Source organism: Dryas octopetala, chromosome 8 (genome assembly GCF_963921425.1).
Source record: "Dryas octopetala chromosome 8, drDryOcto1.1, whole genome shotgun sequence".
NCBI classification, from domain to species: Eukaryota; Viridiplantae; Streptophyta; class Magnoliopsida; order Rosales; family Rosaceae; genus Dryas; species Dryas octopetala.
In genome coordinates this window covers 4,216,316-4,242,502 of record NC_141373.1, presented here as the reverse complement: position 1 = coordinate 4,242,502, position 26,187 = coordinate 4,216,316, and the positions used below count along the sequence as shown (strand labels likewise).

At 34.9% G+C, this 26,187-nt stretch overlaps 2 protein-coding genes and 1 long non-coding RNA gene across 3 annotated transcripts; all 3 read left to right on the top strand.

Annotated features, from left to right (window-relative positions):
* Nucleotides 1-967: 967 nt before the first annotated feature.
* LOC147276221 (TMV resistance protein N-like) lies at nucleotides 968-6,024 on the top strand. Its single transcript, XM_086253672.1, has 6 exons — nucleotides 968-1,470; nucleotides 1,869-2,970; nucleotides 3,091-3,384; nucleotides 3,505-4,383; nucleotides 4,492-5,119; nucleotides 5,852-6,024. The coding sequence occupies exons 1-6, from the start codon at nucleotides 968-970 to the stop codon at nucleotides 6,022-6,024; spliced, it is 3,579 nt and encodes a 1,192-aa protein (XP_086109798.1).
* Nucleotides 6,025-9,964: 3,940 nt separating this feature from the next.
* On the top strand, nucleotides 9,965-15,192 carry LOC147276220 (TMV resistance protein N-like). The gene is made up of 7 exons (XM_086253670.1): nucleotides 9,965-10,763; nucleotides 11,130-12,231; nucleotides 12,355-12,666; nucleotides 12,786-13,595; nucleotides 13,717-14,320; nucleotides 14,513-14,584; nucleotides 14,692-15,192. Exons 1-7 carry the CDS (start codon nucleotides 10,243-10,245, stop codon nucleotides 14,952-14,954), a joined length of 3,684 nt encoding a protein of 1,227 aa, XP_086109796.1. The 5' UTR covers nucleotides 9,965-10,242; the 3' UTR covers nucleotides 14,955-15,192.
* A 1,612-nt stretch (nucleotides 15,193-16,804) lies between these two features.
* LOC147276219 (uncharacterized) lies at nucleotides 16,805-19,188 on the top strand. The gene is made up of 3 exons (XR_015123809.1): nucleotides 16,805-16,944; nucleotides 17,241-18,655; nucleotides 18,772-19,188. It is a non-coding gene; the product is annotated as an uncharacterized LOC147276219 (long non-coding RNA).
* The last annotated feature ends 6,999 nt before the right edge of the window (nucleotides 19,189-26,187 follow it).

Here is a 26,187-nt window from a genome sequence, read left to right as displayed (position 1 = left end):
ATAAACTCAGGCACTTAAGTTCGAGTCTCCAATTCGACCTTTGGAGTCAGGCAGCAAGGGAGGTAAAATTTCTTGTGAATTCCTTAGGCCCGGCGTGGATTGTCTGTCTTTGACCGACTCAGTAGATTAGTCTAGCGTACGAAAGTTGGCCCAAACACCCTTGGTTACAAAAAAAAAAAAAAAAAAAAAGATTTGATTTTAATTACAAAAATACTTGAACATTACTCATGGTTGGAAGGCAAATTAAGAGAGATATTTACAAAAATAATAGGGATAAGCCTTTAAAATTTGCACAACTTGATCAATATATATTATGTCATTTTTGTAATTTTCTATTTTTCTATATTTACGAGTTTGGTGACAGCATTTAAAAAATGGGCTTGTCACTATGCTGCCTACCGGTGGACTTTTGAGAAAGTATCAACAACTTGTTTAAAGATAGACGACTGGATGTCGCATGCCCAAATGCGCTGCAAGACTGTTCAACTGTACATTTATTCTGGTAAACAAATACGTTAATAATGTTTCAATAACCGAAAATTAAAACTTAAAACCCAAGTTTGACTTAATTTTAATTTGCATGGAGATAAGCATTAGAAAATAAAAAAATAAAAAAATTGCATTCTTTATACCATCATGGGTTATGGTCATCGGCCCCCATAAATTTAAAAATACACTGAACGCGTGGATGATGCTGGTATCTTTTGTAAGACTTATTAGAAAATTAACTTAGGATTTTTTTTTTAGACCGCGCAACTATGGGCCTTAGTTTCCAATAAAATACACCAAGAAGAAAACAAGTTGTTGCCCACCCGAGATATAATATTGATTTGGAGGACGTACCCATTCATGGTGGCATGTAATTTGTATACACCATCGCCTTTCCAGTCAAAACCACTACCAAGAAGTTAGAAGTACATTTTGATATATATCTTCCAAGGGCACGGTTTGTTTGTTCTTGGATTAGATGGCCCTTGCACTTAGAGCTCAAGAAGCCTCCTTCTCCTCTTCCAGTACTTATCACGTGTTCTTGAGTTTCAGGGGCGAAGACACTCGCAAGACTTTTACCGACCACCTCTATACAGCCTTTCTCAAAGCAGGGTTTCGCACGTTCCGGGACGACGATGAACTTGAGAGAGGAGAAGATATTAAACCAGGATTCCGGAAAGCCATCCAGCAGTCGCGAAGTTCAGTCATTGTGTTCTCAAAGGACTACGCGTCTTCTGGGTGGTGCCTCGACGAGCTTGTGATGATCCTCGAACGCAAGAGGACCTCCGACGACCATGTAGTTTTACCAGTCTTCTACGACGTCGATCCATCTCATCTGAGGAAGCAGACAGGAAGTGTTGCAAAAGCATTTGGAAGACACGACAGAAATCAATCGGTGAAACACAAGGTCAAGGGATGGAGGGCAGCACTTACAGAAGTTGCAGATCTAGCAGGGATGGTCTTACAAAATCAAACGGATGGGTAATTATTCATTTCAATATTCCAACTAGCTAGTACTCCTTCAATTCCCTTTTTATGATGCTTGATTAGATCAATTTCTAGAGTCAACGACATGCAAATACTTTGAAGAATGGGAGATCAGTGTTTTAAAAATGCAGTTACAAAATTACCCCTGCTGCCTAACTGGCCATTTACTACTTTTATAGCTTAGAGATATCTCATACACAAACAAGGCTTCCTCTGTTTCATTTCTAAATAACGTGACAGTGTCTTATTGATTCATACATGTGTAATGAAACATCATTTAGCATTATTCTTTCTTATTCATGACATGAGGCTTTCAATTAATTTAATTATTTCAAGTCATAAATGATGATCACATGGCTGAATTGTTTTCCACTTTGATTGCAATTTTCTAGGCACGAGTCAAAATTTATCGACAAAATTGTTAAAGTGATTGAAGACAAACTAAGTCGCACACCCTTAAGTGTTGCTCCCCACCTGATTGGAATCCATTCTCGAGTCCAAAATATCAATTTATGGTTACAGGATAGATCAACTAATGTTGACATACTTGTCATTTATGGAATGCGGGGAATAGGGAAGACAACCATTGCAAAGTTCGTATACAATTCAAACTTTAAAAGATTTCAAGGAAGTAGTTTCCTTGAAAACATTAGAGAAAATTCGAGAACACCCAATGAGTTGATTCAAATGCAAAAACAACTTCTTTATGACGTTTTGAATGGGAGAGAAGTGAAAATATACAATGTTAGTGAGGGAATAATGAAGATTGAAGATGCTATTAGCTCTAATAGAGTTCTTCTTGTTTTCGATGATGTGGATCATGTAGACCAATTAGATGCGGTATTTAGAATGCAAGGTCAGTTTTATCCAGGAAGTAAAGTAATCATAACAACTAGCCATGTGGGGTTGTTAAAAGCTCGTCACCAACTTATAAAGGTGCATAATGTTGAAACTTTTGGTAATAGTGAATCACAAGAGCTCTTCTGTTGGCACGCTTTTGGACAAGACCATCCCAATGAAGATTATATGGAATATTCAAAGAGAGTAGTACACCTTTGCGAAGGACTTCCATTAGCTCTAAAAGTTTTGGGTTCCTCTCTATCAGGAAAAAGTATAGTTGTATGGGAAAGTGCATTAGAGAAATTGAAAGCTATTCCTAATGGTGAAATCATGAATAAACTCAGACTAAGCTATGACTCTTTACCAGATGACCATGATCAAAACGTATTCCTTCATATTGCATGTTTCTTTATTGGAATGGACAAAGATATTGTTGTCAGAATACTAGACGGTTGTGATTTCTACCCAGTTGTTGGCATTGAAAACCTCATTGAGAGGTGTTTGCTTACAATTGATGTAAATAACAAAGTGCAGATGCATAAAATGATTCAAGACATGGGAAAAGGAATTGTTCGCTTAGAATCAAAGGAGCCCGGGGAGCGAAGTAGGTTATGGCATCATAATGATTCTCTCAAAGTATTGACAAAAAAGAATGTAAGAAATAAATATTTCTCTTAATTATATACTATAGTGCATTAGGTGTTATTTACTTTACTGCATTTTCAATGTTGGTTAAGTTATCCAAATGTTTTTTTTTTTTTTTTCTGTTATTAGGGTACACAAACAATTGAAGGCCTTATCTTGAATATGGAAATGCATCTTGCATACACTCCTTCAAATGAGGTAGTTTTCGAAAGCAATGCATTTGCAAATATGCATAAACTAAGACTGCTCAAGCTTAGTCATGTACAAGTCAAAGGATCATATGGAGAATTTCCTAAAGATTTAAGATGGTTTTGTTGGGATGAATTTCCTTTTGATTATTTACCCAATGATTTTCCTCTGTTGAGCTTGGTTGCTCTTGAAATGTGTTATAGCAGCTTGAAACATGTCTGGAAGGAGACAAAGGTATGCTACTCTACACAATATCTTTCACTTTTCTTAAATTATTTTGGGATTTTCCATGATCAATTATACATTTATTAGAATTGACACTCTATCTTCTTTCATTTTTGTTTATTTCACTAGTATCTTCCATCATTGAAGATTCTAAATCTCAGCCATTCCCATTTCCTTTCTGAAACCCCTGACTTCTCACAAGTCCCCAATCTAGAAAGTTTGATTCTTAAAGATTGTGCAAGTTTGGTTTATGTCCACGAATCCATCGGAACTCTACAGAGACTTGTTCATTTGAATATGGAAGATTGCAAAAACATTAGAGAGCTTCCAAAGAATATTTCTATGCTGAAATTCCTTGAAACATTGATCATATCTGGTTGCTCAAATCTTAATGCTGAGTGTTACATAATGGAGCTAAGGAAGATGAAATCTTTGAAAAAGCTTCAAGCAGATGGAATTCCAATACATCAATTATGCACTACCTCTGGGGAGGTCAAATTATGTCCACCCAAAAATCCAAGAATCGTTTGGGCTTCATATCTACCACATAGTTTAGTGGATTTAAGTCTTGTAAACTGCAGTCTCTCTGATAATGATTTTCCCAAGGATTTTGGTAACCTATTCGGATTGAAAAGATTAGATCTAAGCTCAAATCCAATTTCTTGCCTACCAGACTGCATCAGAGGAATTACGAGGCTCGATGAACTATCTTTTCGTAGGTGTGAGGGGCTCGAATCGCTTGTAGGGATACCAAGAGTAGAAGTTCTGAAAGTGAATGGATGCAAATTATTGGAAAGAGTAACATTTCAATCAACTTGGCATAGAATCATACATTCAGGGCGGGGCAACATAGTCCAAATTGGGGACCTGTTCAAGTTGGAGCCCATTGAAAGAGTTGAGGTAGAAATGACCGAACTTTTTGGATCCATAAAATTGCATCCCACGGACACCTTTTCAATTGATATAAACGGCCCTGAATTGACTGGGAAGAGGACGCTTCCCATACAGGTTTTTTCTTTTTTTATTTCAATTAAGTTCTAGAAATGTTTCTCTCTGTGTCTCTGATATAATATGCAAGATAGTTGACTAATATTTTGATTTCAATGGTATGTGTAGGTACTTAATGAATTCGGTATAATCAGCATATTTCTTCCTGGGAGTGAGGTTCCAACCCAATTCAGCCATAAAAGTAGAGGCTCCTCCATATCTTTTACTGTGCCTTCACTTTCCAATCAACGGATCCGAGGCTTGAACGTCGTCTCTGTTTATGCCCAATCCAATATTGATTGTTCTAGCACCACCGATGATACCTTCACTCATTTTGGAACACCAATATGCACAAGAGTCAGTAATAAAAGCAAAGGTCTTAATTGGATCTATGACCCAAGATTTTACGGTGTTCCGGGTGATGGAAAAGACATAATATGGTTAAGTCATTGGAAGCTTGGGAATCAATTGGAAGTTGGCGATGAAGTGACTGTTTCAGTATTCACAACATCTGAGCTTGAGGTAAAGGAGTGTGGCCTCAAGCTTGTGTACAAGCAAGAAGAGAATATGATGAGTACCCAACACAGCAGAGACGTCACCACAAGTAATCCTTTACATCCACGTGCCATTGGTGGTGATTTGTCAAATTTTGAGAGGCTGCAAGGAATATACTTCCTCGGCCTTGGAGGGCGAATAACAGATATGTGGAGGCACGATTGGTTTGATCACCTCATTAAGGACTCTAATGAAATAGCAGGTGAGTTGTTCAAATGTCCCATTTGATTTTTGAAAATGCTACTTATCTCAACTATATTTAAAAAAAAAAAAAAAGCACATTGACTGATGCAGTACAATCGACCAAGGCTTACAAGCATAAACCTAAAAGAATAAGAACCCTGAAATCCATAAGGAAATTGAGAGAAAACCTCAATAATTAAGTTGATAAAATTCTGAATAATAATTGTCTAGCAATTGTAAAATTGCTTAAGTACGCTTAAAAAACCCTAGGGCGCAAACAACCTTATAATTAAAGCTCACGGGTAATTACAAACCCAAATAAAATATAAACGAAATTAAATAAAATGTCTAAAAGTTTAAAACGCAGATTTGAGGCCCTAAACGACCTCAGAAGGCCAAAAAAGCCCATACATCATGACTAAGCTATGATTTTGACTCGTTTCACGATTCCCTTCGAAACGATATGCAATAGTGTCACTTTCAGAGCCAAACCCTCCGACTAGTAGAAATCATTTCCCAGATTTCTTGGATTTACAACGATCAAGTTGTTGCATAAATTTCTCCGACAACCATTCTGCATCATTGACATCTAGCACCATATGTTTATTTTGTTGATTCAGGCCGTTGATGGATTGACACTCCATGAAAAACACTTCTATATCGATACACTTTGATTTCAAGAAATTCTCCATGATATTTATGTATGAACTAATTTTATGGAATATATATTTTGTATGTTTTATAGACAAAGAAGAAGAACAGGGTGATGGCACGATTGCAGAACAAAGGAGCAGCAATAACCGCAGTGGTAGAGGTTGGAAGGTGCTCATCATGGCCACCATCTTCTTTCTTTCTCTACCTCTGGTCACTCGCTCTACTCTCTCTCTCCGAAAGAAGCAGCGACAGTCCACGAGCCCTCCATGAATTTTCTGTGTCTTCGAATAACCGGAGAAATCTTTAGTTGGTTTTATTGTTTGTTTTTCAACAGAGTTCTGCCTTCATGCATTGATCAGATTGTATTGAAATGATTTTATCCTTCAGGCTACAGATAGAACACAAGAATGGGCCTGTTACATTTGTTTTAAATTTTATTTAAAATGTTTATTTTTAGTTTAATAAGGCTTAGAGGCCTGTTAGTATTTTTTCCACTTTTAGAAGTGAAAGGCTAACCTTATTGTTTCTTGAGGACATGAATTCCTCTATAAACCCTAAAATTTCTGTAGTTCATATCAGGGCCCTAAGCTCAGTATGAGAAGAAATTAACCCACAATTATACTGGGCCTCAAAGGCCGATTTTATCTTCATCTAGTCTGTCCTGTAATACACGAAGGCAGACTCTCAATAACATGATAACCCATGTCCAGAGAATGGTCCAAGTGAACAATGCTATCAGCTGCAAAATTACATCAATATTCACAAGAGTCAGTAATAAGAGCAAAGGTCTGAAATGGATCTATGGCCCAAGTTTTTACGGTGTTCCTGGTGATGGAAAAGACATAATATGGTTAAGTCATTGGAAGTCTGGGGATCAATTATTGGAAGTTGGCGATGAAGTGACTGTTTCAGTATTCACAACATCTGAGCTTCAGGTAAAGGAGTGTGGCCTCAAGCTTGTGTACAAGCAAGAAGAGAATATGATGAGTACCCAACACAGCAGCGACGACACAAGTAATCCTTTACATCCACATGTGGGTGGTGATTTGTCACCTTTTGAGGAGCTGCCAGGAATATACTTCCTCACCTATGCAAAGGGAATTCTGCCTCAACTCATTCGAGACTTTGTTGAAATAGCAGGTGTGTTGTTGAAGTGTACCATTTGATTTTGGAAATGCTACTTATTTAAACGTACTGTTTTTTTTTTTTTTTTTTTCAAAAAATGAAATATAAAACACCAAGACATCTAGCATCACAAGTTTATTTTGTTGATTCAGGCTGTTGATGGATTGACACTCCATGAAAAACCCTTCTAATCGATCCACTATGATTAATTTCAAGAAATTTTCTCTGATATATATGTAGGAATTAATTTTCTGGAATATATATTTTGTATGTTTTATAGATAAAGAAGAAGGGCAACAGGGTGACGGCACAATTGCAGAACAGAGGGCCAGCAACAATGGCGGTGGTAGAGGTTGGAAGGTGCTCATCATGGCCACTGTCTTCCTTCTTTCTCTTCCTCTTGTTTCTCGCACTTCTCTCTTTCAGCCAAAGAAGCAGCGACAGGCCACCAGCCCTCCATGAATTTGTTGTACGTATATGTTCGAAAATCTATGGCTGGTTTTATTGTTTGTTGATTAATTTTTCGATAGAGTTACTCTGCCTTCATTGATCAGACAGTACTGAAATTTTTTTTATCCTTCAAGCTACAAATATAACACAATTAACTGGAATCTCTGTACTTCCAAAGCTTTTATGTATATTTTCTACGTTGGAATTAAGTACTAATTAGAGCATGATCAGGTTTAAAAGTCATATACTAAGGAGTAGAAACTAAAAATAAATGTTGAAAAGCCACCGTCGCTTGATTTTAAAAGCTTGCCTAATCTTGCGTGGAAAGAAGAGTACCACTGAGCACATTTAACCATGTTAATTATTATTTGAGTTGGGGAAAAATTTAGCTATACCCCTGAACAATAGTCCGTATTATACTCTGTTCCCTTGATGAAAAATTGTTTTCAACTTCATTCAAAATTTTAGAAACGTGCAATATATGGTCTTTCATTAAGTTCTATATGCTTTAAGAAAAAAACTACTTTATATATTTTTTTATACAAAGAAAGCTAAATAGCAGGAAAATACTTGAACTTTAGCCTATAAGATAAATATTAACTATAATCGAAGAATAATGTTAAATGTTGTGCATTTCATGTCGCATTCGCTTGAACGTCTTCTCTGTTTATGCCCAATCCAATATTGATTGTTCTAGCACCATCGATGAAATGATCAAAAGGCGTTTTCCTCACCCAATAATCACAACAGTCAGTAATTAATAAGAGCAAGGGTCTGAAGTGGTTCTATGGCCCAAGATTCTTCGGCAGTCCGGGTGATGGAAAAGACATGATATGGTTAAGTCATTGGAAGCTTGGGAATCAATAATTGGAAGTTGGCGATGAAGTGACTGTTTCAGTATTCACAACATCTGAGCTTGATGTAAAGGAGTGTGGCCTCAAGCTTGTGCAAGAAGAGAACATGATGAGTACCCAACAAAACAGTGACACCACAATTAATCCTTTACATCCAAGTGTCATTGGTGGTGATTTGTCAAATTTTGAGGTGCTAGCAATATTCTTCCTCGGCTATCCAAATGAGCCAATGAGAGATATGTCTAGGCGCGATTGGTTCAAATACCTCATTAAGGACTCTGATGAAATAGCAGGTGAGTTGTTCAAGTGTCCCATTTGATTTTTGAACATGCTACTTATCTCAACTATATTTCAAAAAAAAAAAAAAAAGCACATTGACATCTAGCATCAGAAGTTTATTTTGTTGATTTAGGCCGTTGATGGATTGACAGTTTGACACTCCATGAAAAACACTTCTATATCGATACACTTTGATTTCAAGAAATTTTCTATGATATTTATGTATGAATTAATTTTATGGAATATATATTTTGTATGTTTTATAGACAAATTAAGAAGAAGAACATGGTGACGACATGATTGCAGAACAGAGGAGCAGCAATAACCGCAGTGGTAGAGGTTGGAAGGTGCTCATCATGGCCACTGTCTTCTTTCTTTCTCTACCTCTGGTCACTCGCTCTACTCTCTCTCTCCGAAAGAAGCAGCGACAGTCCACGAGCCCTCCATGAATTTTCTGTGTCTTCGAATAACTGGAGAAATCTTTAGTTGGTTTTATTGTTTGTTTTTCAATAGAGTTCTACCTTCATGCATTGATCAGATTGTATTGAAATGATTTTATCCTTCAGGCTACATATAGAACACAAGAATGGGCCTGTTACGTTTGTTTTAAATTTTATTTAAAATGTTTATTTTTAGTTTAAATAAAGCTTAGAGGCATGTTAGCATGTTTTCCACTTTTTTCTCATTATAGTTGTAATGATCACATATTTAAAGGTGTAACTAAATTAATAAAGAAATGAGAGAATTAAGTAAATAGCGTGTTTAACATTAGAGATCAAAGACTCTTTTGTTAACCTTATTGTTTCTTGAGATCATGAGTTCCTCTATAAACCCTTAAATTTTCTGGAGTTGATATCAGTGCCCTAAGCCCAGTATTAGAAGAAATTAACCCGCAACCATACTGGGCCTCAAAGGCCGATTCTATCTTCATCTAGTCTGTCTGTAATACACGTAGGCAGACTCTCAATAACATCATAACCATTAACCAATATCCAGAGAATGGTCCAAGTGAACAATGCTATCAGCTGCAAAATTACATCGTGAACATGATTGATTACAGTATTAGATAAATAAATTATTGATATTACCTGGTTATATCATTCAATGGCTGGGTGACATGTGTGACATAATCAGGTATTCCGTTTCTGAAATCTATAACCTGGGTTCTCATTCAATGGCTGGTATATTAAATAAATAAAGTATTGATATTACATATATACACACTAGAGGCAAATTAAATAATTAGAAACCCCGATTTCTGAACTCTAGCTTGTGTGGGATTTTCGGTACTTCCAAAACTTTTATTTATATTTTCTATGTTGGAAATTTAAGTCCAGTACCATGGTGCTATAAACAATAGTATAAAATTAAGTTAGTTGAAACGTAGCTTTTGCATCTTGCTATAAACAACTAGCAAGTTGCCTAGATTAATTAATGTTATATCATGATCGCAACTACTGACTCCATTTTGTTGTGCTTTACTGATTTGTCCGGCCAATGAGTGTAGCAGTATTCTGTTATTTCTGTACGTAGGAGAAGAAAGCTCCCTGTAAATGCTGAGCTTGTGGATTAGGGAGAAGCACAGCGTCAACGCACCACCAAACTCTCAATCGATTTATTGAGCTGCTTGCAATTCATTTGTATACGCATTCACTTTTTCAACTCATGACAGAAACCAGCTGCAAGCAAGAAGTGAATTGATATATATCTTCATCATCATCCATCTTAATTACCAGCACGTACAGTTTGTTTGTTTCTTGATTTGTTGTTGAATTTGGTTATGGCTCTTGCTCGACCAGCTCAAACTGCCTCATCCTCCTCCTCTTTCGAAACTCGTCGTCCTCCATTTAGTTATCACGTGTTCTTGAGCTTCAGGGGCGAAGACACTCGCAAGACTTTTACTGACCATCTCTATACAGCCTTTGTCAACGCAGGCCTTCGCACGTTCCGGGACGACGATGAACTTGAGAGAGGAGAAGACATCAAACCGGGATTCCGGAAAGCCATCGAGGAGTCGCGAAGTTCTATCATTGTTTTTTCAAAAGACTACGCATCTTCCGGATGGTGCCTTGACGAGCTGGTGATGCTCCTCGAACGCAAGAGAACCTCCGACCACGTAGTTTTACCGGTCTTCTACGACGTCGATCCATCTGATGTGAGGAAGCAGACAGGAAGCGTTGCAAAAGCATTTGCTAGCCTCGAGAATAAGCCATCAGTGAAACACAAGGTGGAGGGATGGAGGAAAGCATTGGGACAAGTTGCAGATCTAGCAGGGATGGTCTTACAAAATCAAGCAGATGGGTAACTATAATTTCGTTACAACTAGTACTCCTCTTTCTGACCAAAAAAAAAAAAAAAATTTATTAAAGAACATTCAAATAACTATAATAAACAGAAATATACTTATCATACTTTGGGATATATGTTCCCCTTTTTTATGTATTTTCAACATAATTTTGAACAATCTATTAATAAATCTACATTTCGAAAAAACCATAATTTTGTGAAGTCATTTTCATTGTGTGAACATTATAATATATTTTGTCATGTTATTTCCATAAGACTCCTACAATTTCATTTTTATGGCATGAGGCTTTACAATCTAATTATTTCAAGTCCTATGGTGGCAAGTTTGATTTGATTTTCACTTTGATTGCAATTTTCTAGGCATGAGTCAAAATTTATCGAGAAAATTGTTAAAGTGATTGAAAGCAAACTAAGTCGTACGCCATTAAGTGTTGCTCCTCACCTGATTGAAATTCATTCTCGCGTCCAAAACGTTGATTCATGGTTACAAGATAGATCAACTGGAGTTGCCATACTTGTCCTTTATGGAATGCGTGGAGTTGGGAAAACAACCAATGCAAAGTTTGTATATAATTCAAACTATCAAAAATTTCAAGGAAGTAGTTTCCTTGAAAACATTGGCAGAAGTTCAAGAACAACCAATGACATGATTCAAATGCAAAAACAACTTCTTTATGATGTTTTGAATGGGAGAAAAGTGAAAATACACACGGTTAGTGAAGGAATAATGAAGATTGAAGATGTTATTGGCTCTAAAAGAGTTCTTCTTGTTTTCGATGATGTGGATCATGTAGACCAATTAGATGCGGTATTTAGGATGCAAGGTCCGTTTTGTTCAGGAAGTAAAGTTATAATAACAACTAGCCATACGGGGTTGTTGAGAGCTCACCACAAATTTACTATGGTGCAGAGTGTTGAAACTTTTGGTCATAATGAATCACTAAAGCTTTTTAGTTGGTACGCTTTTGGACAAGACTCTCCCAATGAAGATTATATGGAATATTCAAAAAAGGTAGTACACCTCTGTGGAGGACTTCCATTAGCTTTGAAAATTTTGGGTTCTTCTCTAGCAGGACAAAGTATAGTTGTTTGGGAAAGTGCATTGAAAAAATTACAAGCTATTCCAAATAGTGAAATCATGGATAAACTCAAGATAACCTACGAATCCTTGCAAGATCGCCATGATCAAAATCTATTTCTTCATATTGCATGTTTCTTTATTGGAATGGACAAAGATGATATTGTTAGAATACTAGATAGTTGTGGTTTCTACACAGTTATTGGCATTCAAAACCTCATTGAGAGATGTTTGGTTACAATTGGGAAAGATAACAAAGTACATATGCATCACATGATTCGGGACATGGGAAGAAGAATCGTTCTGCTAGAATCAAAGGAGCCAGAGGAACGTAGCAGATTATGGCATCATAATGATTCTTTCAAAGTATTGACAAAAAAGAATGTAAGAAATTTTTGAAATATGCTCCTCTTAATTTTGTAAGGGGAATGTATAGTGGATTAGGTGTTTTTTGTTTTTTTCATCTGTAAGGTTCGTTAACTTGCCCAAATTTCATTTTCTTATTAGGGTACGCAAACAATTGAAGGTCTTATCATGAACATGGAAATGGTCCAAATTGATCCTGCATACACTAGTCCAAGAAATTCAAATGAAGTGATTTTCGAAATAGATGCGTTTGCAAGGATGCATAAACTAACACTACTCAAGCTTAGTCATGTACAATTCAATGGATCATATGGTGAATTTCCTGCAGAGCTAAGATGGTTGTGCTGGAATAAATTTTCTTTTGATTCTTTACCCAATGATTTTTCGTTGGAAAGCCTGATTGTTCTTGAAATGTGTTATAGCAGCTTGAAACAAGTTTGGAGGGAGACAAAGGTATGCTACAAAATATCTTTCGAGTATACTTTTCTTTAATTTTTTTGGGTTTTCATTAATTATATATACTTTTATTATAATTGATTCGCTACCTTGTTTCATTTTCTTTATTTTATCAGTATCTTCCATCATTGAAGACTCTAAATCTCAGTCATTCTCATGACCTTACCAAAACCCCTGACTTTTCATACGTCCCCAATCTAGAGAGTTTGATTCTTAAGGATTGCGTAAACTTGGTTGATGTCCACGAATCCATTGGAAACCTAGAGAGACTTATTCATTTAAATATTGAAGATTGCAAAAATATTAGAAAACTTCCCAAGAATATGAAATCTTTGAAAACGTTTCAAGCAGACGGGATTCCAATATATCGATTATTCACGGACATTGGGGAGGTCGCATTATTGCCAAGTAAAAATCCAAAAATCAATTGGGCTTCATATTTACCACACAGTTTGGTGAATTTAAGTCTTGTAAACTGCAATCTTTCTGATGCTAATTTTCCCAAGGATTTTGCCTTATCCGCATTGCAAAGAGTAAATCTAAGCTCAAATGCTATTACTTGCCTACCAGATTTCATCAGAAGTGTTACAATGCTCGAGGAACTCACTCTTAGCCAATGTACTAGGCTCAAAACGCTTGTAGGGCTACCAAGTACACAAGTGTTGAATGTAACCAAATCGACATTATTGGAAAAAGTAACAGGTCATTTGAACGCATGGAGGGAGGGTGGACTTCGAGGCATCGCTTGGGAAACCAATTGCAACCTAGTCGAAATTGAGACATGGTTCAAGTTAGAACCCATTGAAAGTGTTGAGGTAGAAATGACCCAACTTTTTGGCTCCATAAACTTCCAACCCACGGACACCATTATGATAGGCACAGGCGATGGTTTAGTTTTGTGGGAGAGGAGGAGACTTCCCATCCAGGTTTCTAATTTCCTCACTCACTCACTCTCTCTCTCTCTCTCTCTCTCTCTCTCACACACACACACATATTATGCAATTAATGAATAGTTGAGTAATAGTTTGATTCGAATGGTATATCTAGGTACTTCATGAACTCGGTATGATCAGCACATTTCTTCCTGGGAATGAGGTTCCTAGCCAATTCAGCTATAAAACTAGTAGAGGGTCCTCGATATCTATTATTGTGACTTCACTTCCCAATCATAGGATCCGAGGCTTGAACGTCTTTGCTGTTTATGCCAAATCTAATATTGATTGTCGTAGCAGCATCGATGAAATCAAAGATGGTTTTCCTCAACCAATAATGGCTACAGTCAGTAATAAGAGAAAGAGTCTGAAGTGGTGGTATGGCCCATTGTTCTTTGGTCTTCCAGGCAATGCACAAGACATGATATGGTTAAGTCATTGGAACAACTATAGGAATCAATTGGAAGGTGGCGATGAAGTGACTGTTTCAGTATTCACGAGATCTGATCTTCAGGTAAAGGAGTGTGGCATCACGCTTGTGTACGAGCAAGATGACCTACACAACAGTACTACCACAGATATTCCTACTTATGGGTGGATGTCATCAGAAAAATTCCATGTATACCATATCTGCTGGTCAACTCTGGCACTAAAAGATAGAGATTTTGGTAAGACGGATTGGTTCAAATACCTCATGAAGTATTCTGATGAAATAATAGGTTCGTTGTTCAAATGATGTCCCTTTTGATTTTATTCCAACTATAATGACATCGTTTATAAAGCATCACAATTTTGTTTTGTTGATTTAGGCAGTTGATGGATTGACACTCCATGAAAAAAAAAAAAAAAAAAAAACATGCATTCTCTAATTTATATGTGGGAACTAATTTCTTTATATGTTGTAAGTATAGACGTAGAAGAAGAAGAAGAAGAAAGGGAGAAGGGTGACAGCATGAGTGAAACTGTTATTGATGAAATAACAGGTGTGTTCAAATGTCCCAATAATTGATTTCATTCCAACTATAATGACATTTCTGATAAATTAGGTACACAAGTTTTTTTTGTTGATTTCCGTTGATGGATGATGCAGTTGAAGCCCAGATAAAAGCTCTAAGTGCAAAAACCGAAGCTTCATTGGCAAAGGTTGAACGCAAAAAAAACAAGAAAGTATCATCTCCTTTGAGAGAATTGAGCTCCATTGAAAATTGCATGGAATCATTGGAGGCTATGGAGGGTGTGGATGATGCTTCCTATGTTGGAGCTTGTAAAAAATTTACTAGTTCGGATTGGAGGACAATGTTTATGAAGATGTCTGATACAAGAAAAAGAGCGTGGCTTGATAGCCTAAAATGAATGTTTATGATTATTTTAGTTGTTGGTAGGCACTGCTAGAGACATGTGTTTCAATATTTGTTTGCTTTGACTGATCAGTTGATGCCACTACTAGAGACATGTTTATTTTATGTTATTATGTGGTTTGTAGAGTGTGCATGGCTTAAAATCTTGAGTAGATCTTCATCGTATGGCATGCTATTTGGCTGTTTGCAAATTAGATTTTATGGATCTTTGCTGTGCTGTGTGTTTGAGGTACAATTATCATTGGATTTTTATATTGCTCAGTTTGAAATAGATAAGCTTGGGTTCTATAATTTAATTGCTTTATCAATTGAACAGTAACATTTCACAAACAAGTGCATAAAAATATATGTTAAAAGAAAACCTGAGAAGTTATTATTAGCGACTGGGGTGATTCTCATCAGTACTAGGACATGGCTCTTAGTTTGGATCTCAATCCAACGTATGAATATGATCAGCTTGATTCTTGAAGTTAGTGTATATTTTCTAATCACCAACTTCAGTTTTATTTCCTTTTTTTTTAGTACTTGAAAATACTTTATGAGATTGTCAGGAAATGTGTAATCTCTTAACTGTATTACTGAAGAATCCAGTATATTTCTATTCTGAACTTGAGCCCTGCTAGGAAAGAAATCATGGAAGCTAACTCCATCTTGCGTGGCAAGAAGAGGAGCGCTCAGGACATTAAACTATGGTTATTAACTTATTATTATTCCAGAAGGAAAACAATTTAGCTATACCCCTCAACTATTCTATATTACACTTTGTTCATTGAAAAAGAATTTCTTTGCAACTTCAAAGAAAAGTAATATTTGGGGTTTCCATTATCAAGGGGCCTAAGCCCAATAACAGAAGAAATGAACCCACAATCCTACTGGGCCTTAAAGGCCGAATTCTATTCTCTCATCTAGTCTGTCCAGAGAATGACCCACAGTATCACTCCATGTTGTTTCTATTGATATTTCTGAATACCTTTTGCTGGTGCGGGAGTTTAATTTCTCTGGGAATTAATTTGACCTTGGTGGATGATTATTGATGCTGTTTTATTTCGTATCTATTAAATTCTATTTAACAGGTTGTGATTGCCACCGACGTTATTCCCCTGGTTGTTCAACTTCTCAGAAATACTGAATCTAACACAAAAATGGAGGCTTCACTGGTCATTTCAAATGTCACTTCTGGAGGATTCATTGACTTGACAAAGTATGGTTTTTTTATACTACTGGATAAGTTTTTTTCACCTGTTACATATCTATTTCTCAATTTTTTTTATACTACTGAGCTACAGGTTGAAAAATTTCAGACTTCATCCAGCTATGAATTTGTTGTATTTCATAGTCATCTTTGGATGGCGTTCTCTTTCTTATTTCAAAGTGTATCTGAATAACTGGACTCATCTTTGGTTGGTTTTACTGTTTGTTAATTAATTTTTCGAAAGAGTTGTTCTGCCTTCATTGTTCTAGTTTTTTATTATTTTAGTTGGAATGGGCCCTAAGCCTAATAAGAGGACAAATTAACCAACAACCATACTCGGCCCCAAACGCCATTTCTATCATTATCTAGTCTGTCCAAAACACACGTAGGCAGGCTCAATAGAGAATGGCCCAAGTGAATAAGATTCATATGAGTTTCTAGGATGAGTGTCCTTTCATAATTCATTTGACCCTTGGCTAAGTTCAGAAAACGACAACTTTTAAGAAAAATATTAAAAAAAAAAAAACCTAGAATGAGAGGCTCTGTGTCTTACAAGTAGGTAGTGGACACGTGGACCAATTACAAAGTGACACTAAACATGCACCGAGGATAGAATAAAAACACCTGGCTAGATCACACCAGACGACATAACCAATACAGAGGACTTGGATGGCTCTTTTATAGATCAGCTCAAGAAGCTTCCTCCTCTTCCGATACCTGGTCCTTCTGCATCTGATGATGATCCAATTGCAGATCTAGCAGAAGATATGGTCATACAAATTCAAGCTGATGGGTACGTTCGTAATTTTACTTTTTTATGACAGCTTGAATAAATCGATTTAATTCTTAACATATATATATATTTACATAGGAGTTTTCATCCATCGGATTGATAGATCGGGTTATTAGATTCCCCATTCACAAAACAAATTTTTATAGATTACTTTGTGCTATTTTTCTCTCTTTCATGTGTTGTCAACGTAGTTTAATAACTTTGTCAGGTTATTTTAGCTTCACCAGACTTGACAATTTAACTATTTGATTGAATTTCTGCTTGATTTACTTTTCATTTTTATTTCGATTTTTTAGGCATGAGTCAAAGTGTATGGAGGAATTTGTTAAAGTGGTTGAAGACAAAGTAAGTCTCATGCACTTATGTGTTGTTCTGCATCTGATTGGAATTCATTTTCGAGTTGAAGAGATTGATTTATGCTTAGAAGATGGATCAATAGATGTGGTCGTACTTGTGATTGATGGGATGGGTGGAGTAGGAAAGAGAATCATGGCTAAAGCTGTTTATAATTCAATCTTTAGAGGATTTGAAGGAAGCAGTTTCGTTGAAAGTATTTGAAAAACTTCAAAACAACCCAATAGCTTAGTTCAAATACAAAATGATAATTAAAATTGAAAAAGCTATTGACTCTAAAAGATTTCTTCCTGTTCTCGATGATGTGGACCAATTAGATGCAGTACTTATGATGCAAATCTATTGCCGTCCAGGCAGTAGAATTATCATAACAAGGAAGTAAAATCATTGTAACAAGGAAGTAGAATCATTATAACAGCTAGCCGTGCAAGGATCTTGGGTTACAATGAATCATTGGAGCTCTTCAGTTGGCATGCCAGTGGACAGACCATCTTGTTGCAGATTATATGAAACATTCAGAAAGGGTTGTACACCACAATGGAGGCCTTCCATTAGCTCTTAAAATTTCGAATTCTTCCCTATTAGGGAAAAAGTTTAGTTGTATGGGAAAGTGCATTAAACAAATTGAATGTTATTCCAAATGATGAAATCCTAAAGAAACTCAAGTCAGAGCAGCTATTTCAATTGCTGCCTAATCTCTCAACCACTTCCACATATGTCGTATTTGGGATCGGGAGAGTTAAAGGTGATTGTGACTGAAATTTATTCCTTGATATTGCATGTTTATTGGAATGAAGACGGCTCATTGTAGAATACTATATGACTGTTATTCCCAGTTGTTTGCATTCAAAATCTCATTGATAGATGTTTGGTAACAATTGATGAAGATATGCATCACATGATTTATGACATGGGAAGATGAATTATTTGCCTAGAATTAATGGAGCCTAGGGAACATAGTAGATTATGGAATCATAAGACTCCTTTCATAGGTTGTACAAAGCTCGATGAGCTCTCTTTTTGTTCGAGTGTACAAGGCTCAATTAAATTGCTTGTAGGTTACCAAGAGTAGGAGAATTCATAGATGTGGACGTTTGCATATCATTGGAAAAAAATAACATCTCAATGATCAATTTTCTACTTATCAAACTTCATCCTACTCAAATTGGGTCACCTGCAAGCTTGTTGAGGTTGAGTAGTACTGGTACTAATTAATTAGAACCCAGTGAAGGAGTTGATGTTGAAATGAATCAACCTTCTGGGTTTGAGCAACTTGAAGTCCGCCAAAACCATTAAGAATTTAAGATGATTGATGGACATGCACATGCAAGTACTTGATACTTTGAAGACTACACAGGTGTTTATTATCTCTCTCTCTCTCTCTCTCTCTCTCTCTCTCTCTCTCTCTCTCTCTCTCTCTCTCTCTCATGTCATATACAGTAAGTGGACTAATATTTTGATTTTCATGCATAGGGATTTTATCAATGTGGTATATTCAGCACATTTCTTCGTAAGAATGAGGTTCCAGGCCTTCAATTATTTTCCCAATGGAGAAGAAAGCAGTCAGTTTCTTATTGGAATGAATTGGTCATCATCTTGGGGCTCAATCTTGTCTCTCATCCTTGGACAGTACGTGCATGCTATTGAATTTGAAAATGTTCCGAGTGGTGGCAAAGATTCTTGTATAACTGTACTCCTGAAGGCGTATACATGCATACATTAAACATACATATACAGTAGAAGTAAAAGAGAAAGTGGGTCCCGACTCCTGAAGGAATGAAGGTAGCAGAAGATGTATTGTTTCCAAGTATGTGAAATGTACAATTGTAATGATTATGCCCAAAAAGATGTACAAATTAAGACAAATTAATAAGATCTTTGCCTTTTGTACATGTCCTTATGTTTCTTCGTTAAACCTCAATTTCTCAAAACTTATTGTGTGTGAATCTAAGTACTTCTTGTTTCCATGGCTTTTATATATATTTTTATGTTTTCTACATTGGAAATCTAGCTAATTAACCTGGTTTGAAAGTCATAAATCATAAACTAGATTTGAAAGAATAGTATAGAAGTTAGTTGAAACGTAGCTTTGGCATCTTGCTATAAGCAACTAGCAAGTTGCCTAGCATGATGATCCTGATTACTCAGTCCACCTGGTTGTTTTGGTCATGTTTGATGAGGAGGAGGTTGCATTGGAAGTGGTTGTGGTGGTGATGCCAGAGGTGGTTGATTGCACTTCACTTGTACTAGTTGTGACGATGGGGTTGTTTGTTTGTGGTCACTTGCTGAACTCAGCGGGGAGAGAAACCATGGAAGCCCCATCATGTATCTGTTCATCAAATGATGCGTTAATGTCTCTATGTTACTTGTTAAATTAAGTAAATGAAGTTTAGAGTTGACTCACACAATTAAACAAATGAAATACCACGAAAATGATGTAGCAGTTTTTCATTTATTTAATTTAAGTTTATTATGAAACTCATTTATTTTTAACAAATTAATAAGATGTACGTTGACATGTGCATATTGGCATTTTATGAACAAATTTAAGACTCTTCATTAATCATTTTTTCATTTATTTTATATTTAGTCAGTGGCTAGCTAGCTAGTGACTTTTATTCTTCTTTTCTTTATCATCAAACGGTAACAACTTAAAAAGCTTTTCAGAATAAAAAATATACAAAACAGAAAAAGGAAAAAGAAAGAACAACTGAAAAAAGGAGGAAAAAGAAAAACTGAATCTAGCTCCATACTTATATAAAGATGATACTGTTCTAGACTATATGCTATATCATATCTTGGTAATGAAAAGCAAATATAATCATTTTTTTCTCTATGGAAAAGCAAATTTGATCATTTAATTTGAAGTAATTGTTTTATCTTTGTATCCTGAAATAATATTATATATATGTGAGTATGTGACCATGATAATGGTCCAATAATGCATGTAATAACGATAAGCAAATATATATGGAAGGAAGGAGAGCCTTCTCCTGTTGTGAAAGAATTTTTAATGTGGAACCAGAAAGGGCAAGGCGATCATCATGATTAGTGTAACTGATGATGGTGTTAATAAATTGATGATCAAAACTTCAAAAGATATCATCATATATAATAATTGGGAGATGAGGGTGAAAGAGGAAAAGGGCTTTAATTGGCAAAGCATTTCTCTTGGACATTGTTGGTACTAATAATTAACTATCAGCTTTAGGACTTAAAATTCACCTACCTCCTTGCCACAATTATGATATGAACCACCTTATAAAATAGATATTCTGCTTTTTTTTTTTTTTTTTTTTTTGTGGTTGATCTTGTACTTGTGTCGAAAATGATGTCGTTTGAGATTAAATGTTTTGGATTTAAAGTTTAGTGTATTGGATTTAATCATATTCAAAAGATAACTATATCAAAATTTACATAATTAACACAAGATCAACAATAGTGGCCAAACAAAAAAAACACGAGATCAACACTGAATAGATCAATAGATCCAGAATCTCAACTCATAATCTTGTAGCCAAAGCTCCTCTACCCCCATTTTTTTATATTATCCATTAATCCCATATAAATCACCTTCTTCTAACTTGAGAGCAAACCTTAGCTAGATTGCCCCCTTCTCTTTGCATATATATATTTCATGATTAATTCACATGGTAAATGGAAGGCCAATAGTAAAGGAACCACATTTCACATTGGGTCCACTAACAAGTAGCTAGTTTTTATCCTTAATTTCCCTATATGTCTTTACCTTTTTACCTTTCTTTTATAGGTATCCTAAAAAGTTAAAAGCTTGCCTTCAAAGAACAAAGGCTGTAGTGCACGCTTTGAAAAATCTAAAACACATGACTCGTACCAAAAAGCAAGAGGGTGCATATCAGGTCGCACAAAGACAGTGGTGGCCAAGAGATTCTCAGCAACAATGCTTCATGCTATATATTGCAAGAAGTAGCATCACGTACTAGGGGTTACTTGTTAGAGGGGCCATATATTGCCCTGCACCACCTTATTTAACAAAACGATTATGAGCATACACATGGAATTAATTGTTTTCTTTTTCTGAATATCTACATTTTTTAATATAGAGTACTGAATCAAGACCACACATCTAGAAAATAATCAACAATCATGATTATTCAGATCCCACAATTTATTAACGTATATAATTAAATATCTTGACTATACATTCAATAAAGAGTTAATTTAATTAATGATGCAATTTAATATGACAAAAGAACATCTATGTATAATATATACTCTTAACGGCTTAATATAATTAGCTTAATTCTTGTATAGCGTTTTGTTTAAAATACGTAAATGATCAAAATAAAAGAAGCAGTAATGATCACAAAAGACAACAGAAAGAAAGAAAAGGGAGAAATTCTCTTTCTAAGGCTGATCTGATTAGAATCTTGGAGCTTTTTATCGTGGGAAAACCCCACTTGGAAACCTTACGCATTTCAAAAGTTCAACCCTAAATAACAACTTTCTATTCTTTTGTTAATTGGATCTTTCTGTTTCTTAAATTAGTCTATCCAAAGATGAGAGTATAGACTATAGAATTCCATATGGAGATCGAAATATAAGCTGCTTTCTCAACAATATATAAGAAATAGAATTCATGCATTTACTCATTATCAATTGATTTTATATTTAAATATCTTAACTCCCACACGATATTAGACAAAAAAGAAAACTTTTATATCAAATCGAATAGATAATTCATATATTATAGGTCAGTATTAGGTCACTCGTAATCCACGTCATTTAATAATAATCATTTTATATATTTTGTTTAAATTGCACCACATGTCAGAGATAGAGCATATTGAGAGTATGAAATCAATCTAATATAAAAAAATTTTAAATATGAAGAAAAAGGCAACATAAAGGGTATATACTCTGATCTCAATGGCATTGGCATATCGATATATAGAGAATAATGAACAAATATATATAGAATTGGGGGACCAATTAAGGTACATGCATGGTACTAATGATATTGAAGGTTGGTTCGTTTGAGTGTCTTTTTTCATGGTCATGGTGTGTCTTCTCGTACCCATCTATATACAATTATACAAATCACCTTCACAACAATATATAGATGTCTCCGGAGTTGATCAAGTAGTGAAGAACCAAGCAAATGATTGCCTCCATGGCTCTAAATGCACATCTCTGCAAAAGCCTCAACATTAATATATAGAGGAAATTACAGATTTAGTATATTTATTTTATATCCAGTTCAATTTTGGTCCACAATCTTTTTTAAGTTCTGTTTTAGTCCACTGATTGTTCTACTTGTTCAATAAATGTCCATATTTGTTTTCTCAAATTTGGCTTGCCTTTTACCCTATCAAATCTCACTCAAATTCAGCAAACATATACGTGTTTTAAAGCTATGAATTTCTTCTTTACAACCATATAAAGATCATTTAAATTGGAATTCTAAAACTCAAGATAATTGACCCCAAAGTAGGGTATCCGAAACTGCCAATTTTTCAAACTTCACCAATCTCAATTCTCTTAGATTATAATACTCCAAATTTGTTTTTATGACTAAGAAATGATGAAATATAACTTATACTTTATTTACAATTGAAGAAAACACAACTCAAAGGATTTAAAGTTACAAATCTGGACCTTTATTGAATAAATGAAACAATTAGTGAACCAAAACAGAACTTAAAAAAGATCGTGAACCAAAATTGAACTAGGTATAAAATAAGTAGACCAAATTTATAATTTCCTCTTAATATATATGTATGGTCTAGATTTATATATGCACCATCAAATTGGGTGGTCTCTCTTCTGCCCAACCAAATATATTTGGTAGGCTCCTACTAGATTTTGTGAACTGCTAACTATAGTCAAAATAATTCGTATCCCAAATGCACATCATGATTTATTTATTTTATTTCCTTTAATTGGGTTATTTATTTTTTCTGTTGTTTAAATTTGGGTCAGGTCCATCTTTGAATCGACCCCAAGATTGTGACATAAATTTCCACTACATAATTAAGTATCATATATTTATTCATATCACTCTGAGAAAGCATTTTTGGAAGATTTTAAAAAGTTGTTCTATTATTGTTCTTGAACAGTAATTCACACATCATGACATAATTATTCAGTAATTCTGAAATTAATTAATATGATGACCCTGTTAATCTTGTGCAGCTGTGAGCATATGCATATGTCTTCATTTTTAATTTCCTTTTAAAAACATTAATTTGATGTCGGCTCAATAGTGTGACTACTAGTCGCACACCCGCAAAACAACCTTAAAATACAAATTATCAAAATGATCACTTAATAAGATGGTCATATCAGACCCAAAAAAAAAAAAAAATCAGATGGTCATAGAATAATAGTAAAAAAAATTATTTCTCTCCTAGATTTTAATTTTTTTTAAATGTAAGAACGTTTAGCCAAGACAGACAGAAAGAGACTAAAATACAAATTAATTAATTAAACAAAAAAGAGGATGATCGAGTGGTATCTTGTGTAGTAGATCCATAAATATGAATAACTTAATTAATTAGAAAAACAATATATGATAAGCATTTGGGTTCCAAGATGTACCTTCTAATTTCCACTGTTTGAGCAAATGTGCCAGTCTCTCCATTGGTTTCCTAAAATTGGTAGCTACAATGGCAATTGTCAATTGACCACCCACGCACTTGATTAAAGAATAATTTGATTGCATGAAATAATGCAATTCCTAAATGTACCTACAAAAAAATAAAAATAAAAATGCAATGATATTCCAAAGTGTCGGTGCTCGATCCACAGTCCATGTTCCTTACACACTACACTGTGCTTGCTTTTTGTATGCAAGCAGTGCTCAAGCCACACCATTCACATTATTCATTATTTAACCTTGTTCCCATTAATACCAATTTGTCATGTAACATGTCACATGACCTGCAACTCCTCTTTCATGCATGTTCTTTTGATCTTTTTCATGCTTAGCTTTCGCATTCCAATTTTGTAGAGACCACTTGCAAGAAGTTGGAGATTCATTAGTTAAAAGCAGGGCCGGCCTGACTTTTGGAAGGGCTAGGGGCGAAATTTAAATTGGGCATTTAATAAAATATTTTGCAAAATAATTTACAATTGATAAGAAATCAATTAGGAAATTTTTGATCACATCAAGAAATCAATTAGGAAATTTTTGGTTAACTGTCAAGAAAATAATTTATAAAAATATAAGAGAAAAATTAAAAGGAAAAAACACACATTCAAACATTAATTACCTTTTTGCCTTAATGGGACCTCTCTAATTTCTTTCAGATTGAAAGAGCCTGTGGAGAACAAAAAAAAAAAAAACTAGTTTTCCACAAGACTATATGGAGAAGCAGAGATCCGTCTTTGCCAATTCAAAGAAAACATGTTCTCTGAATCCAACTTTCCAGAAATAAGGCATGTACTTTTGATGAAAAAAAAAAAAAAAAGGTGTAAACCCAAGGGCAAAAAGGATCCACTGTCATACAGATGAGGATGTTGGCTTGCTTCTCTTGTGATTCACGTGAGAAGCCAAAGAAAAATGAAGCAAGTTGGCTAAACACAAATTAAGGAAATAAAAAGGTGGCTTTCAACTAATAATCAAGGAAAAATAGGTTGCATAATCCAAACTTTATATCTTAGAAGAACCTAGTTTTTTTTTTGTATAAAGGGGGGCCTAAGCCTAAAAAAAGAAACTAGATAACTACAGTTCTGACACAATAAGTAGAATGACCTAATTGCAACGAAGACATTATAAATAGACCCAACAACTATTTTTTTAAATATATATATATTAATATATACATAATATAAAAATTTGTGGGCCCCCCTTGAAGGTGGGCCCTAGGCGGTTGCACTTGATGCCCCCCTTCAGGGCTGGCACTGGTTAAAAGGGTTTGTAACTTCACTTATTTTTACTTATTCACATTAGAATTCAACTCTCGATTCCTTTATTCTTTAAAACAAAAATATATATTTATTTTTTTTCACCATTAAGCATCGAATGAGAGAAGCTCGATTATAAACACTGTGCTAATGAGATGAGATTGTGAATTACAAAATTTACTTCATATTTTATTTTTTGGTGGGTTAATCTAGGTTATAGCATTTGTTAGCCAATAAACAGTTCTCCAAGTCTTTGGAGTTAGTTGAAGTGGTAAGGATTAAATTAATTCCAACTTTTCAGATCTCAATTCTCTCCAATATAACTAAAAAAAATAAACAGTTTTTCCTATGATTACAAGTGCATAAAAGTTATAAAATACACAATTTGGAGTGCCAAAAATTAAAGAGGAGTACTAATAGTATTATCGTTATTTTAAAATTTAATATAAGTTTTATACAATTTTAATTTTTTGTTGAATTCTGTCATACTTAAGATGGTGCTATGGTATGTGGCTATGTGGTATATTTCAATCTCAGTTCCATAGTGTCATCCCGCGGGTGACGGAAGCATTGCTCATTGCTATATTGGCTTTTATGGTTGGTGCATATTCTGTGCATGCAGCATGCTTGCATTGCAAAAAAGAGACGACCGATTTTGTTGACCTCCGCCCTAGAATCTCGGGCGCCATTCTCGCTAAACTAGCCGAATTTCCTCTCTTTTTATATAAAAATTCACTAAATAAATACTTCAATTTCAATTTTCTATTTCCACTACAAAAATTTATTGGACGGTATGAACACGCTTTTTCTGTTCCATAATAAAAGGACAAAGAAATAATAATAATTTTAAGGCAAAACTATAGTCAAATAGTGGAAACGTTTAATAGTCATATGTGTATTATTTGGTATATCTGTTAAAAAATATGGTTAAAAATTAGGTTATCATACAAAATTTTGATCTTTTGTTCAAAATAAACATATATTTTTTCACATAATTGAGGA